At 36.4% G+C, this 15,058-nt stretch overlaps 1 protein-coding gene across 1 annotated transcript in view; it reads left to right on the forward strand.

Moving 5' to 3' along the window:
* The window catches only part of TRAPPC8 (trafficking protein particle complex subunit 8), a 58,089-nt gene that overhangs the window by 38,889 nt on the left and 4,142 nt on the right, over positions 1-15,058 (forward strand). Inside the window, 7 exon segments of the mRNA XM_059836048.1 lie at positions 585-732; positions 2,028-2,124; positions 2,991-3,077; positions 3,175-3,215; positions 4,684-4,869; positions 5,440-5,541; positions 14,337-14,482. Coding sequence (XP_059692031.1) covers positions 585-732; positions 2,028-2,124; positions 2,991-3,077; positions 3,175-3,215; positions 4,684-4,869; positions 5,440-5,541; positions 14,337-14,482 — 807 coding nt within the window.

Consider the following 15,058-nt stretch of genomic DNA (forward strand, 5'->3'; position numbering starts at 1 on the left):
TGAGCTTGTCTGGAAGAAGGCAGAGTAGTGATGGTTCTAGAAATAAACGTTCAAGATTCTCGGTTCAGTGGAATTTGTTGAATGCAGTGGTATTCTGTCTAAATGCTTTTTAGTAAATGTTTATGCAGGAAATGTGACTAACTAGTGGGTCTTTTATGGTTTATTTACTCACTCTATTTCCCAAAGCATGTGGTGGCATTAAATAGCTTAATGATATCCCTGTGCCAATACATGCCTGTTTGCTTTCACTGTGCCAGTTGTCTTACATCAGAAATATTTCTGATGTATTTTTCGTCATGGTAACATGTCAACCTTTTTATCTGGTATTTTGATCTGGCTAAGAGACTGTATGTTTGAATAGCACCTACCCATGCAGCATGGTTGTTAAAATAATACAGTTTTGATAGGAAGCTAAAAAGAAAAGTGCCTGTTTGGTGGTTGAAAGGAGTAAATTGTCTAATGGCCTTAATATTGATGACAAATGTAAAAGCTAAACTTCTTGATGACAGGTTCTGGACAGCAGTCCTGGTTGTTCAGAATGTCTTGTCTTTTTTTTTTTTTCCTTCCCCCCTCTTCCTTCCTAGTCATAGAGTATTAAGGCACACTGCAGTTATTTGTACTAGCCGGTCTCTGCATATTCGAGCTACTATCTGCAGAAGTAATGCACTTGAAGATGAAGAAGGCAGAGGGGACAATATGTTGGTGTTTGTGGATGTAGAAAATATCAATACTGTAAGTTCTTATTTTAATAATACTGTTCTAAAGCTTGGCAGATGCATGTCACCAGTAGAACCAAGACTTAAGTAAAAGGGGTTTTCTTGCAACTGCTTTGTAAACACTAAGTAAACCCTGCATATTTAATCATTTCAGTTACTGCTGGAAAGAGTACTAACATTAAGTTATAGCTCAACTCTCTGGAAGTCTGCTATAACTATCTCTGTCCTAAGCAAATTCCAGTACTGTAATTTGAAAACTTTTCTTTTAGGAAGTTTTATTCCAAATTCGTGAATGTTCTTGATGATCACAACTTTCAAGATAATTCTGAATGAGACAACCTGTGCCCCCTGTAACCTTTCAGTGAAAATACTGGTAGAATTACTGGTAACATTAAGTCAAAATTTAAGCTCCAACTTGAAGGAGGCTTCTGTGTTTCCCTTTTTTACCAAACCCTAAAAGACATTTTTGCAAATATAATCCAAATACAGATATGTCTGTTGTGATCTGTTGACTTAGCAAAGCAGATGAAAATGTTTCAGGTTTTCATACCACACTAATTTAAATTTACTCATGTTTTTGGTAAAGCTGCTCCCATTTTTTCAAACACAAAGGAAGGTAATTGAATCCTCTGTTTATAGAATTGCTGGGCACTTAGCTGATAGTGAAATCACTGAGCTGATTTGTCATTTTGTTTTAAAAGTGTGTATGCTCTGTTTTCTCTTCAGCTACTAAAGTGAATATAGTCCACTCCTCCTTTGAGGAGGAAGGAATGTTTCACAAAGTACTTGCCAAATTAACAAATAACATTTTGAGACTTAATTTTCCACTACCACATCACTCTTTCCAAGAACGGAAACCAACCCCAAAAGTTACTTTTTCACTGGGTATATATGTGTGTAAAAAGTTCTTGAATTTCTGGGATTTATGACCTAGCAATGTTCCTAAAATCTTAGAAACTAAGTGGCCTTGTGGACAGTGTTCTGCATTGGAGTTAGAAGCCTAGGTTTTATTATAGTCGTCTTAACCTAAAATACTAGCTTGTAGGTATTTTTCTGGGTGATCTTTGTTTCCTCTTCATGTGGCTTTGTTTACTGGAATTGGGACGTACTGTGAGCTGGGACTGTTGTTTTATGTTACAGAGGGTCTTAAATCTCTTCTTGTGTCTCCTTAGTACTGTATTATGGATGGTGTGAATAATGAGTTAAATTAAGATTCTAACAGTGCCACCTTGCAATAAACACTTACTATGCGATATAGAACATCACAACTGTGATTGGTCTTACTTGACATAATTTTTGTTTCTTTCTTAGAGTGAGACTGGTGTTAAAGAATTTCATATAGTACAAGTTTCAAGTAATAGCAAGCACTGGAAGCTTCAAAAATCTGTTAACATCTCTGAAGACAAAGGTGTGTGTCTTTATCACCAAAAGGATGGCAAGTCTAGCTTCTACCTGACAAGAACAGTTAAAAGAATCTTACAAGAAGTTGAATTTGGCTTTCAGAATAATTAATTTCTAAAAACTTTATGTTCCTTTCAAACATACTACAGCCCTTCTTTTGTTAGTATTTCAAGAAAAGTATATTGACAGATAACTTTCAGACTTCATTAATTTTTAAAATGGGCTTAACTTACGGGTAAATTATTTCTGTGATGCAGAGAAATCCATGTTTGTGTTGGCTGATAACTTGCGAAAAAATATGTTTCAGTGTTCCTTTACTTTTAGTTATTTATATCAGTGTTAAATTTAACTCATCAACAGAATATTTGACAAGTGCTCTATTCAGTTAATAGAAATATACCAGAATTGCTAGTGCTGTATCCTGCCTTAGCTAATACAAGCTGCTAATTTTTGAAAAGGCTAACTATTCCAGGCAAAAAAAAAAGTGCTGTTATTGTATCTAACAAATGTTATCTTTACTTGTATGTTGACATTTTATATACTTAAAAATTAGTCTAGACATGTATTGCTCTTGTATTAATACTGAGGGTGAACCAATCAGGTAAACTGAATCTTTTGTCTTCTGTTCCTTCCTTCTTTCTCTGTATCTCCTTTATGTATTATGGCTCACTTCCTGCGCTAGAAGTAGATGGAAGGGGTCGGCAGAAGATGCATTATCTTTACTACTGTGCAGTTGCTCTATTTGATTAGTTGTGCTTCTTGAGTATCATCAGTGTCTGTCATATTTGTGAAGTTTGAAGGCTGACTTTTGGCTAATGAGGAGGGGCTCTGATTATGTTGAGGGGGAAAAATCTTGCAACCTTTTTCTTTCAGATACTAAACTTGCTAGCAGAGAGCGGGCGAAGTTATGCTTTAAAGCAGTAAGATGCAAAAACTCAGAAGGTAGGTTCTCTCCTGAATGTGGCAACTTCTTGAAGAAAATGCTATTTGGATGCTGTATGTTGGAGTTGTGACTTCTCATGATGCTGAAACAATGCCTTCTCTTTCTATTCCTTAGAAAATTACACATTTGCAGATATTGTCTTTGGAAATGAACAGGTAGGTGAACTGGTGCAACTGCATGTTTTGTGTTTTGCAAGGTATCCTTGTTACGTGCAAGTATCCCAGTGAAAGCCTTTTTTTAAATTAAAAAAATGGAACAGTGCTTTCATAGATGGGCAGTTGAGTTTTGCGCGTCAAAAACTGTTGGTCTTCTAGGTCAACTCTCATTTTCGCAAAGAGAAGGTAAGGTAGCATAGGCTAGTGAATAGTCAGGAGTTTTAAGTTCCCAACTCCACAACTGAACTACTTTGGGAGCACATTGTGATGCTAACTTTTTTGCTAACATTTTTCTTTCCTTTTTAACTCTTCAGAGCAGTTCTTTTGAATATTTGCCAGCCTTCTAGTTTTCTAGTAGAGATCTGTGAATGTAAGATTCTTGTTCTATTGCTTGTTCTTAATTATATTTTTCTAAGATAAGTTAAAAATTCTAATTACAGTTTATTCTAAAAATAATCTGGAAACCTCTAATTGATGTAGGTACCAGATTTTCAAAACTACTAATGTAGATTAGATTGCTTTTTTTATGCTGAGTACATTTTCCATGTATGTATCCAGCTTCTAAAAGCCGAAGAAAACCTACTCACTGCCATTTCATTTTATAGGCATATACATTGAAGTTAGAACTAAAAATCTGAGGTAGATGATCCCTCTTTGCATTTTTTTTAAAGTTGGATGAGCTGCATGAACTTCAGCTTTCTTGTAAGAAAATATTCTCTAGTGGGAGGGATGGGGAGGGGGCCCTCCCTTCTGGACAGTTACTGCAAAAGCAGATTGTCTCCCTGGGTATGAGTATTCGGCTAATGCAACAATTAGCAGCTCTGCAACATTTTTGAAAGGGAGGGGTTAGGAAGCAAAAGTTTCTTACTTATCCTGCTGTTTCCAAGTATCATTGCTGTCAGTCTTAAAATAACTGCTTCCTTATCAAGCTTTTGGTGTTGGAAAAGCTCAGCACAAATGATGATAAACAGCATAGTACTTCTTGCTGTGCCATTTATACATGGGGAATATACTGTCCAATCTATTATCTTTGCTATTGCTAGCAAAATGTATGTTCTTAACTTTGATAAATGATTCTAGCTAACCTGAGGAAAATATTAATGAGCAATAATGACTTGCATGTGAGTTAGTGGGACACTTCAGCTCTCTCCTCTACACTTGATACATCACAGTAGGCTGTCTGGTGGTAATAATCAAAGCACTTATTTCTAAATTTGGTATTTGTAATTTTAAGTAAATAATCTATAGCTCTGTTTCCTTATGTTACCTTAGACAGCTCATTACGTAGGGCTGATCTCTAACAGGGCAAGCATGGAAACCAAGATGTGTGGCATCCTGTAGGTTTGCAAAGGGAAGCAAAGCAAGATAACGGAACTGAGATACTACAGTGATGAGCTCTGTTAGCGTAACTTGTGTCAGCTGGCATCCTGTTCTGAGAGCACTCTTTCTTGCATTTTTTTTCATGCAGATAATAAGTTCGACCAGTCCTTGTGCAGACTTTGTTTTTCAAAGCTTATCGTCTGAATTTAGAAGAACACATGTGCAATCTCGTACTCACCCATCTCAAAGGGCTGTGAAACAATCATTTGATGAGACAGTCAAATTGATACAAAGATGCAGTGAAGTTGATTTGAACATTGTTGTACTGTGGAAGGTATGTATGGTTGTGGCCTTTGTGGTAATTTGGCCATGAAATATGACTGTTAGAAATATGGCATCCTGAACTTTCAAGTGTACTCAGACAAAATTTATGGATGAAATTTTTTTCTGAAATCAGGCAAATGAACTAGAATGGTGTCAAGAAGCAAAGACAGTCTTAGTAGGTGTTACTGTAATAAGTATGCTTAAGTGCTTTTACATTACTCTGGATGCACCCAGTTCTTATAAGCTCTTTTCTTAAAAGAGAAAATTCCGAAATCTTAAACCAAGAGATTTGTTAATGTTTGTTTTTATCATAAAACTGTAAGAGTTGTCCCTGTATGCTGTGAAGAGGGTCTCATTTCCCAGAATGCAAATACTTAGTGGAAATTGGCAGTCTAAACTTCAGCAGTTGTCTGTGCTTGCAAAATTAAAAGCACACATGTGAAATAAACCGGTCATGCTAGTCTTTAGGTTTTGAACAGTATGACATCTTGCACTTAAGTTAGGGGGAAGTCAGTAATTCTGTATTATGAAGCTTATGAAAGTTTCTGGTCTGCTAATGCTTTTGTATTATATTCTGTAGGCGTATGTTGTGGAAGACAACAAGCAACTTATCTTGGAGGGCCAGCATCATGTTGCCCTCAATGCAGTTGGGAAGGAAGCTTTTTCATTTCCTCAGAAGCAGGTAATCTAGTGTTGAAGCTTTCCTTTACAATCCCTTCTTTCCCAAAATAGACTTGATGTGTTTTCTTCTAAATAAGTGGGATCACTTTGGGTGCTTTTGTAGAACCTAACATCAGATATGTGTTATTACTAAATAATTCAGACTTACTTACTTCAACTTTTGATTTAGTCATCTGTATTGAAATAGCTAGGCTCAGTTTTAAGATGAGAAAAGCAACATACAAGTAAGTACACTGCTATGCAGTTGTTAGAGTAAACTGTTCTGTGGTATTTCAGGGTAGAACTAGGAGCTCATTAATAGTATTAAGTCAATTTTAATGATTATTTCATAACAAAGTTAATAGTAAAATGGTAGAATTCTTTTTATTTTGAGTGTTACAAAATCAATTTTATAAATTCTACTACTAGGCACAACTGTTAAGTGAAGATCTTCAGTGTAAAATGTTAGAACAGCAGAAACATTGGAGCAGTTAGACACTGAAAGCTTCATTGGAATTGATCAATTAATAGCGTATTATTTCACTTTGAAGTTTTATAGCCTGTTTGATTGTTCAAAAAAATAGCATCTGTAAGAAACCGGGGGATGTCTCCTGGTACATGAATCAGTAAAAACTATGGAAGCTATAGATGCAATTTATGTGTGTGAAGAAAACTAATGTGCAAAACTAAAAAGAAGAAACAAGTCTTGTACTTGTTTAGTCTTCTGCTGAGCAGTACCTCACTGTTCCTTCTTGCTTTGGTGCCATTCTTATATTTTTACCAATGTTGCAAACATCATATGTGGTTTTTAGTGAGCTCTTACTCAAAGTTGTGGCAAATAGTACTATACATTAACTTTGTCAAGAAAACAATATAGGACAAATGTGTCTTTCTATAAATATCATGCTATAACATAAGTAGTGAATTACTCTGAAGCTGTGCACTTGGCTTTGGTTCATAAGCCTTTGAGTATTTTTACACCATTAAGATGATTTTTCCGTTTAGTTCTTTGCACTGTGAAATAGATGGGAATAGGTCGAAAGGGACATGTAGTTTGAGCTAAACTGGCTGGTGTTCAATGGTACTGAAAATAAGGAAAATTTAAATTCTAATGTCAGAAGACGATTTTTTTCACTTAACACTCCCCCACCCCAAAAAAGCCTTTGCACATGTGGGCTTAAGCTATGCTGAGAAATAAAAATTTGAGGCTGTATTAGTCTAATGACAGCTGCTCACTCAGGTTATTATCTTGCCCATCTTAAAGTGTATATAGAACAGTAGATCACACTGTAGACCTCTAAGTTAGATGAGAAACACTGCAGACTTCTAATCTCATTGGGGTCTGGTTTTAGCAAATGGGTGGGAAGAGAAGTAGGAATGAATCACATCTGCATCCTAAAATAAACAAACAACTGAACATACTAAGGGTAAAAATTTACATTTCTTGTTGACTGCGCTGGAACTCTAGTTGTCTGCATCAAATTCAGTTTCAAACTAAAAGAAATTAATCCTGCCATCAGCAACAACGAGGATCCAGATGTACCCTCAATCTGTTTTCAGGAATACATGCTACTATATTAGCATTCTCTGTCTATAATCTGTTTTGCATAAATTATTATTATTACGACTACATTCAAATAGATGCTACATTGATTATTATATTCACTTTCTTCATCATAAGGAACATATTTCCTTTGAAGCATTCTGTACCTTGGTTGGAAACAAAAATGCATCTGCGTTGTGATGCAGTTGAAATCTGGTATAAGAGTAATGGCTGTTTTTAATAAATGTGTAAATTCTATGTCTACGTGGTAACCAAAGCCTACATTTAACTTCAATTTTAAGAGCCTGTAATCTCAGGACTGCAAACGCTTGAGAAATTTCATGTGCTCAGGTACTACTTTTTTTTTAATTGGCACTTTATACTGTGAGGAGAGTAGATAAACTCCTCTGAGATGGGAGGTAAGGTATAACAAATTAAGTGATTTGAGACTTTGCAGCAGTTTACTTTGTTCACTCCTCATTTAAGAATTAAAAGAATCCCCAAAATAGGATTAAATGAGGCTAGGTAGAGAAAATAATATACTTAACACATTAAGGATTGCGTCTTTGAATTATCTTGCTCTTGCATTAAAGTTACACAAGCAGTGAAAAGCTGGGAGGGAGGAAATCCCAAACCCAAACATTACTTCTAACTTAATGTTTTCAGTATATAGTTTTGAGGCTTATAATGTAACATTGAAATAGTTTGTCTTGTAAATCTGTATTTATTCTCTAAGTCATAAACAGGGTTGGAAACTCTAGACTGTTCCTGAATGTCTTGTGCTGACAGTATATAAGTTAGTTGTTTTCTGTGGTCTAGACAGCAGAGGGAGATGGAGATGCGTGCTTTTTACCAATGCATGTTGGTTACCAGTTCTTAAATGATAAAGGGCTGCTCAGATCTGAAAAAAAAAAAATTATTTGTGGATTCTGAACAGGGCGTCAACTACGATGCAAGAGTCTGCTCCCTGCATTTCTTTCTGTGTTCTACTTGCTGCTGCTTTTCAGCGACTTTCTTCTTGAGTTGGACCACTTCTGCTTCGTGCTGTTGTAGCCAACAACGGAATTTTTGTGTCTGTCTGGCAATACAGCCATTCTCAACCAAGAAGAGTCTTAAAATAGATACGGAAAAAACACGAACAAGATTTCTTTCTGTACCCCTTGTATTTTTTTTTTTGGTCCTCTGAGAAATGACTCAAATCTTAGCTGAATTAATCAAATAACTACGTTAAACAAATCAAGATAGCTTGGTTTATATTTTGGTTAAATTCTATGTACTGGTTGGCTTCTGCTGTTTTGTCAATTATGGTGTATCTCAGACTAATTCTTTGCCAGCTTTTAAGGATTTAGTTTGGATTTATAGAAGCCTCTAGAATTGTTCAGGGAAACAAAGCCTGCAGTAAAAAGCACTGAAGTAGAAGAGCAGTAGATCTGTATTCATTGGCACTGTTATGTTTCTCAAGTTCTTCCAGCAGTTGCTGGTAGATTGGTAGTTGGGTGCACTGATATAAAGTCATCTTTATCATATGTCTAAGCCAAGGTCTTAAACAGCTGACTGTGGTGCAAGGACAGGTGGTTACTTCTGCTTGATTTATTGTGGAACATGCAGTGCATACAACAGGGATGTAGACCAGACAGCAGGATGTGATTATGCCTGTATCACATAGCGTAACTTTCCATAGCATTTTATAAAATCAAGATAAAACCTCTAGTTTCTATAAAACACAAGATAGTGGAGCTTGGGGGAGCCTTAAAGTCTTTTTCTGGGTAAAATTTCTTTAAATACCTGCATAAAAAGAAAGAAAATAACAGTAAAATTCTGTACAAATTTTACTTGGATGCTCAAATGCATGTGCTTTCTTTTCTTCCCATGTCTGTTCAAAATAGAATTATGAATTCTAAACTTTTTTCATTCTAACCAAGACAATGATAACTATGATTTTGAAGCTTACTGGTTTTCTGTCATTGAATACAGATTTTGTTCTTGTTGTTTACACTAGAGGGGTCTGTCTTTCTTTAGCTAAATAGCACTGCTTTTGAGCCTAGGTTACTGGACACAGTAGACTTAACAGGTGATGTGATGAACTACTTAAGTCTTTGTTCTAGAAGTTAGGAATCATATAACGCATAGTATGCTGAAGGAACACTTAAAGAATATTGACTCTGTTAAAGCATTTCTTTCATTCATTTAGAAAGCTCTATGAATAATATGTAGAACATTTATCTTCCTATCCTTTCTCTCACTTGTATTTTTGAAAAAATGGCCTTTTGCTGAAGGTAGAGAAATAATGCTAAATATAGTTTATTTCCTTGAATCAGAAACACAGGAGGTGCCACAAAGTGATACGTTATAGTCACTAGCAACAATATGTGAAGAATAAATCACATATGGTGTTAGTAAAGTGAATAGGTCTGAACAGATGTGTTAGCAGTAGCTGTTTGAGTCCAAACAGTAAAAGCCTCCCTAATAAAAATTAGCTGGGTATTTGTAATGAATAGCTGTTCTATTTGACAAAGACACTGCCATGGGTTCTGTTTCTCTTCTGAAACTTGCTTTCAGGAATCAGGTTGTTCTAACTGAAGGTCAACTTATGACTGCATCCGAAATACAGCTATTTTGTCTCTTGTTCTTGACCCCTCTACCTTAACATATTTTCAGTTTTCATCCTTTTACTACTTTAAACATCCATTCACAGCCAGGTTGTTGATTAATATTATTTCTTATTGCTCTCTCATATTTTTCTAATCTGGTGAATTCAATCCAAAAGATTCCAAAGGAGAAGCACAGTGTAATATGGTGGGATGGAAGTAATAGTGTGGGGCTGGGGCGTTTGCCACCCTTCTGATTGACAAGGACTTCACACTGATAGAAGGTGAGAAGCAGTCTACTAGGGGCCTGTCACTTGGGCACGCTGGTATGTTGGGAATAATGCATCCATACTTTGAAACATGTTAGCATGTGAGTGTAAACTTAGTTTTGACTGAAGTCTAGGTGAGATAAAGTGTCTATGAGGGTGTTTGAGGTCAGGTGTACTCTTTTTAAGATACTGTCCCCATCTACAGCCCTCTGTTTTCATTGTGAAGTGGTCTTGTAGTACACAAAGTGGATACTTTCCAGGCAGAATTAATCCAGATGTGCTCCAGGACTGCACATGATGTGCTTCTGGGCTGCTCATTCAGTTCTGTGGATTAGACCAGTGCTAGCCCAAAGTAAAATCCATAAAATGCGTACAGCATAGATGAAGGCTTTTTGGTAGTGTTTCACTTCAGAGATGATGATTTTTGGTAACGCTGCTTCTTAATATAGATGCAATTTAGTAAGGCAGCAACAGTTTGGTTGGAAGTAGGAATTTTTGGAAGGTAGGAGAGGGTAGGGTTTAAATACCTTTATTTTTCTGAACAGTGAATTACTGGAAGTGACATCTTGTGCTGGTTCAGAATTTTTTTTACAAAATAAGTGGGAAGGGATACTTGAATCAAAGACAGATTGTTGGAATGGATTTAAGACTTTAAACCAGATTGGTGTATGGAAAGCAAAATTCTTAAGGGTAAACAGACATCAAGAGCTGAAGTGTATGTGTTTCACTCTGTTGTATCAATTAATGTACTGGTTACTGTACCAGTTTGGGAGGACTGGCTTATGTTATTGTCATGAATGAAGTATTCCAAATAGCTGAAAAATTATATCTGCTGCTTTACCCATTGATGGACTGCAGAGCTGATGATACTAGCTGTGTTTTCAAATGCATTATTACTGGTGTCTTAAAATACTGTTTCTGGACTAATTTCTATAGTTAGGAGCTTAGAATGAATATAGATGAGTCACATGGTGAAAGAAACCAACTTAAAACTGAGTTTTTAAAATGGGAGTTCTCTGATCTAAAATGGGAAAAGGAGAAAAGACATCACTTAGGATCTCACTGTCTCACTCTTATTCTGTTGCTTTCATATATTCTGCCTTTACTTATGCTTAGCGCTGTTCAAGAGTTTCCTGTTCAGGTTTTCTTCTGTGCTGTGCATATTGGTCCCTAATACTTGACTGAGCATGTTAATAATCCTTTTGGCTATGTGTAAATTGTGATTTATGGGGCAAATGTGCTGAATTTCCATGTAACTTGGACATCAAATTGTGGTGTTTAACTCTTTCCAGCACATTGACCCAGCTATTGAAGATTGTTTTTGAAATTGAAAACTTTAAGTTGTCTAATGTTACGTAGAAGAATCCTTTAAAATGACTGCATATGAAGATGCCATCACTTCTATCCATCTAATGGAAAGGAAGAACTTTTCAATTTGAAAGTGCCTTCTGAGAGATTAAGGAATGTATTATGGGCAGACCTGTCTATTACATCTATCAGATAATGCAAAAGATGCTTTGAATGGTGTAAATTTTGACTTTTCCAACTTTTAGCTTAGTACAGTTGCAGGAGATACCTAAAACCAGTGTGAATGACTAATATGCAATTTCAGAAGTATAAATAGGAATCATGTATCTTTGTTTCAAAGTAGCAAAGCATCAGATTCTAAAGGTCCTGGCATTTTTGTAACTGTGGAGTAAGTGAAGATGTTGAGATTTTTCCACTTGGAGTAGCTAGCTTGCATCTAGTTTTAAGTGTATTTGTTTGAAATGAGCCTTCGTAGATGACTTGGGCACCAAAAAGCTTTCTAAAAATAGAAACAATTTTCCTAGCACCAGTTGCACAGTTTGTAGCTCTTGGAAGGTAACTGTGGGAGCAGTGTGATTCTGGTGCTACTGCCTGTTGCATGTTTCTAGTCAAAACCCAAAAAGCTTAAAAACGCGGCTGTAAAATTTAAAGCAATAACAAAACACTTTCCCCCTCCTGCCCTGTACAGTTCTTCCACACTTCTCTTACGATGAAGTGTCTTCCAGTCAAGCTTATCTGTACTTCTACCAGTATGTATGGATGAGACCTTCAAATTACACCTTAACCATTTTTTTGAAGGGATTACCTTAAGCATTGTTGCGGCATTTTTATGTGCAATATATGGTGCTTGCTGTCTACTCGAGCCTGTGGCACTACTGGAGGCTTTGCAAGGAGCCATAATGGGTCAACAAGCAGACTTGAGGTGTCAGAACTTTTGTTTTTGCCTTTAAAAAGGCAGTACTCCATTTGGGCTGGTATTCTAGGAGTTCAGCAACAAAATACCACCTGTTTAATGCTTGGTTTTGTTTTACTTTGTTTCTAAGTGTAAATACCCAAAAGTCTTGAGGCTGTTATCTGCTTGGTGTATATTCTTGAAGGGAGCGTGCAGGTGCCCCAGTAGGTGTGGGCATCTTTTTTTTGTAGCCATGATCCAATTTCCCAAGTTCCAGAGTAGGGCAGGAGTTTAATTCATCCTTAAACTTAGCATTTCTTATTAGCTGTCTCTAGGTAGCTCCCTGATCTGTATGCACGTCTTCTTGCTTACCATTCGGAAGTGCTTAATTCTCTCCTGAAGCATCTCTCTCTGTCTGAAGAGAATAGTGTACTAATGTCATGTCTTAGCTTTTGTTCTAGGTACACAATTACAAAAAAACCTAGACTTTGAGCAGCTGAACTTGGAGACACAGACATCTTTTCTGAATCTGACACCCAGAGGCTGGCTGGAATTAAGGTTTAGCTCTGTGATGGTAAATGGTTAATCTTACTGCTTTCCAGTCCTTCAGTAGAGGTGTAATATTAGAACTAAAGGTTTGAAGTATTAACGGCACTCTGCACTGACACCACTAAATGTTCCTGCTGCATTTCATGATGTTCTTGTCTGTTTGTAGAGATAAACCTTCATATTTGTCTTTTGTAGGGTTTTAAAAAAATACTCAGGAATTCTGATTGGGAGGACTTGGAACAGGTAATTGACTCTAGGGCTAACTACAGCGTGTAGGATATCAATACATGGTTGAAGAGGGTATTGAATAATTGGTTGGACTGTAATTTGAGGGGGAAGATAATTTAAATGAAAACCTGTAATCTCATCTCTGGAGGCCAGCATGTTTCATGCTGTCAATTTTCATCAAGTTAGATTCCCATAGGGTAGAGCAGAAATACTAAATTAACTCATTGCTTAAAATATTTCATTGTTACTGTGAAATCTTTTTTTTCTTCTCCAATTACTTTAAAAAAAACCCTACTCTTCCTTTCAAGAGGAAAGAATTGCAAGCTTGATAAAACATTTGATGTCTTCCTGGTATTACCAGCACAGGCAAACAGTGACTGAGATGTTCATACATATTGCAGAATGCCCAGTGTGTCTGTTATTTTGATTTGGGTTTTGTTGCTTATAGTATTTCTTCTCAATTTAGAAGGTACAATCCATCACCCTTAAACAAAAAGTATTACTTTGTTACTCTGTACTGACTTACTGGTGGCTTTTTAAAATCTTCTTTCACTTGCTTTTAGTAGTTACTCACACTGCTGCAAATTCTTTTTTTTTTCTTCTAAAGGTGGGCTTTTTGCAGAACAGTTTAATAAAGGAATAATGAAAGGCAGCCCCATCCCAAATAAATCCTGTTTGCAAAACAGATTCGATGATGTTGGACAGACTTACAGTAGTGCTGTAATGCTGGACCAAATGCAGCCTGATTGCCTCATTTGGTGTTGCATCTTTCTGTATCATCTGATTTATTCTGCTTCAGAGATTGATTCTGCCCACAGGGTTAGGATGAATCCCAAGTAGTGTGTCAGTGCTTGACTTGGGCTTTCAGCTGGGGACAAAGGTAACTTTCATATCTGCAAGAGCTTGCTATACAATTTTTAGGATACTCTGCATTATTAAATCCTTCTGTCATTGTTAGCGTCTTCCTATAAATGTCTGTTTGCTTTATTTTGGATCTGTTTTGGGAAACTTGGCTATTGGCTTTCCTATTGTGAACTTCCCAGGGCAGCTGATGGATTTAATTGTTTTTAGGTACAGCTGCTGGATAGGAAACTGTGTAAATGCTGTCCCTTTTTCTTAGAAACAAAACAAAAACAAACACTAACAAACCACTGCAACAATAGCATGCTTTTGTGAATCTTGCACAGGTCGTGTTTTCATAAGCAACTGTGAAATCTGTTTCAAAAGACAGTAACAGATAAATCATATCAGTTCCTCCTCTAGCATGCTTAAATACAAAACACTGGAAAAAACCTCTAAGCTTCATGATGCTGTAGACTTATTTCCCTGGAGTTCTAGTTCATAAAGGAAAATTGTAGCTTCTGTGACTGGATTTCTTGTGTTGTGTTGCATAGTACCTTATGTTAATATTTCAAATGTCATTCTGAATTTGTTTTTCAGGAATTACCAGAAATGGTTCTCCTCAAGTTTTTTCGACCAGAAAACACACCAGTACCTGCAAGACCAACACCAGAGCAGCTTTCTAATCTTATCAAGACAAGTCTTCATTATCCAGAGTCTTTCAATCATTCTTTTCATCAAAAAAGGTTCGTGCAACTTTTTCTAAAGAAACTTTCGAAATATTGTTGATTTGAAAAAAATCCTGTTGAGAGAAGCTATGTGGGTTATGATACGAAAGGTAAGTCTGGTATGCAAGGGTGAAATCTTGCTCAACTCTTAAACTTGCTGCTTCAGAATTGTATAGGTAAAATGGAAGTTTTGTGTAGAGAAACGGGCTGTAGTACCACAGTTCACAGTTTTAGTGTTAACTAGTAATGTTATCAAACTTACTGAAAGTAAAATAAATACTCTGCTGCCTTTGTGTTTACTTTTGGTGTCAGAGTAAACAGTGTAACTACTATGAGGAGCTAAACAGAAAGTAAGTGGTACCCTTTAAGTCCAAAGAACTGCTATGTCTACAGCATCTGACTTGCCAAGATTAGCTGCACATGGTTCTGATTTATGTCGGAAGGAAAGGTGGTAACAGTTCAGATCACTGGGGCTTGTCTGCTGGAAGAATATCAGAATTAATCTCTGTCAAAAAGCAGACTACTAGAGTGAATTAGTTGAGCCTGTAAAATCCATGAGTCTTTAAAATGATCTGAAGAAAGCCCTCTGGACTA

This window comes from Gavia stellata, chromosome 3, assembly GCF_030936135.1.
Source record: "Gavia stellata isolate bGavSte3 chromosome 3, bGavSte3.hap2, whole genome shotgun sequence".
Lineage (NCBI taxonomy): Eukaryota > Metazoa > Chordata > Aves > Gaviiformes > Gaviidae > Gavia > Gavia stellata.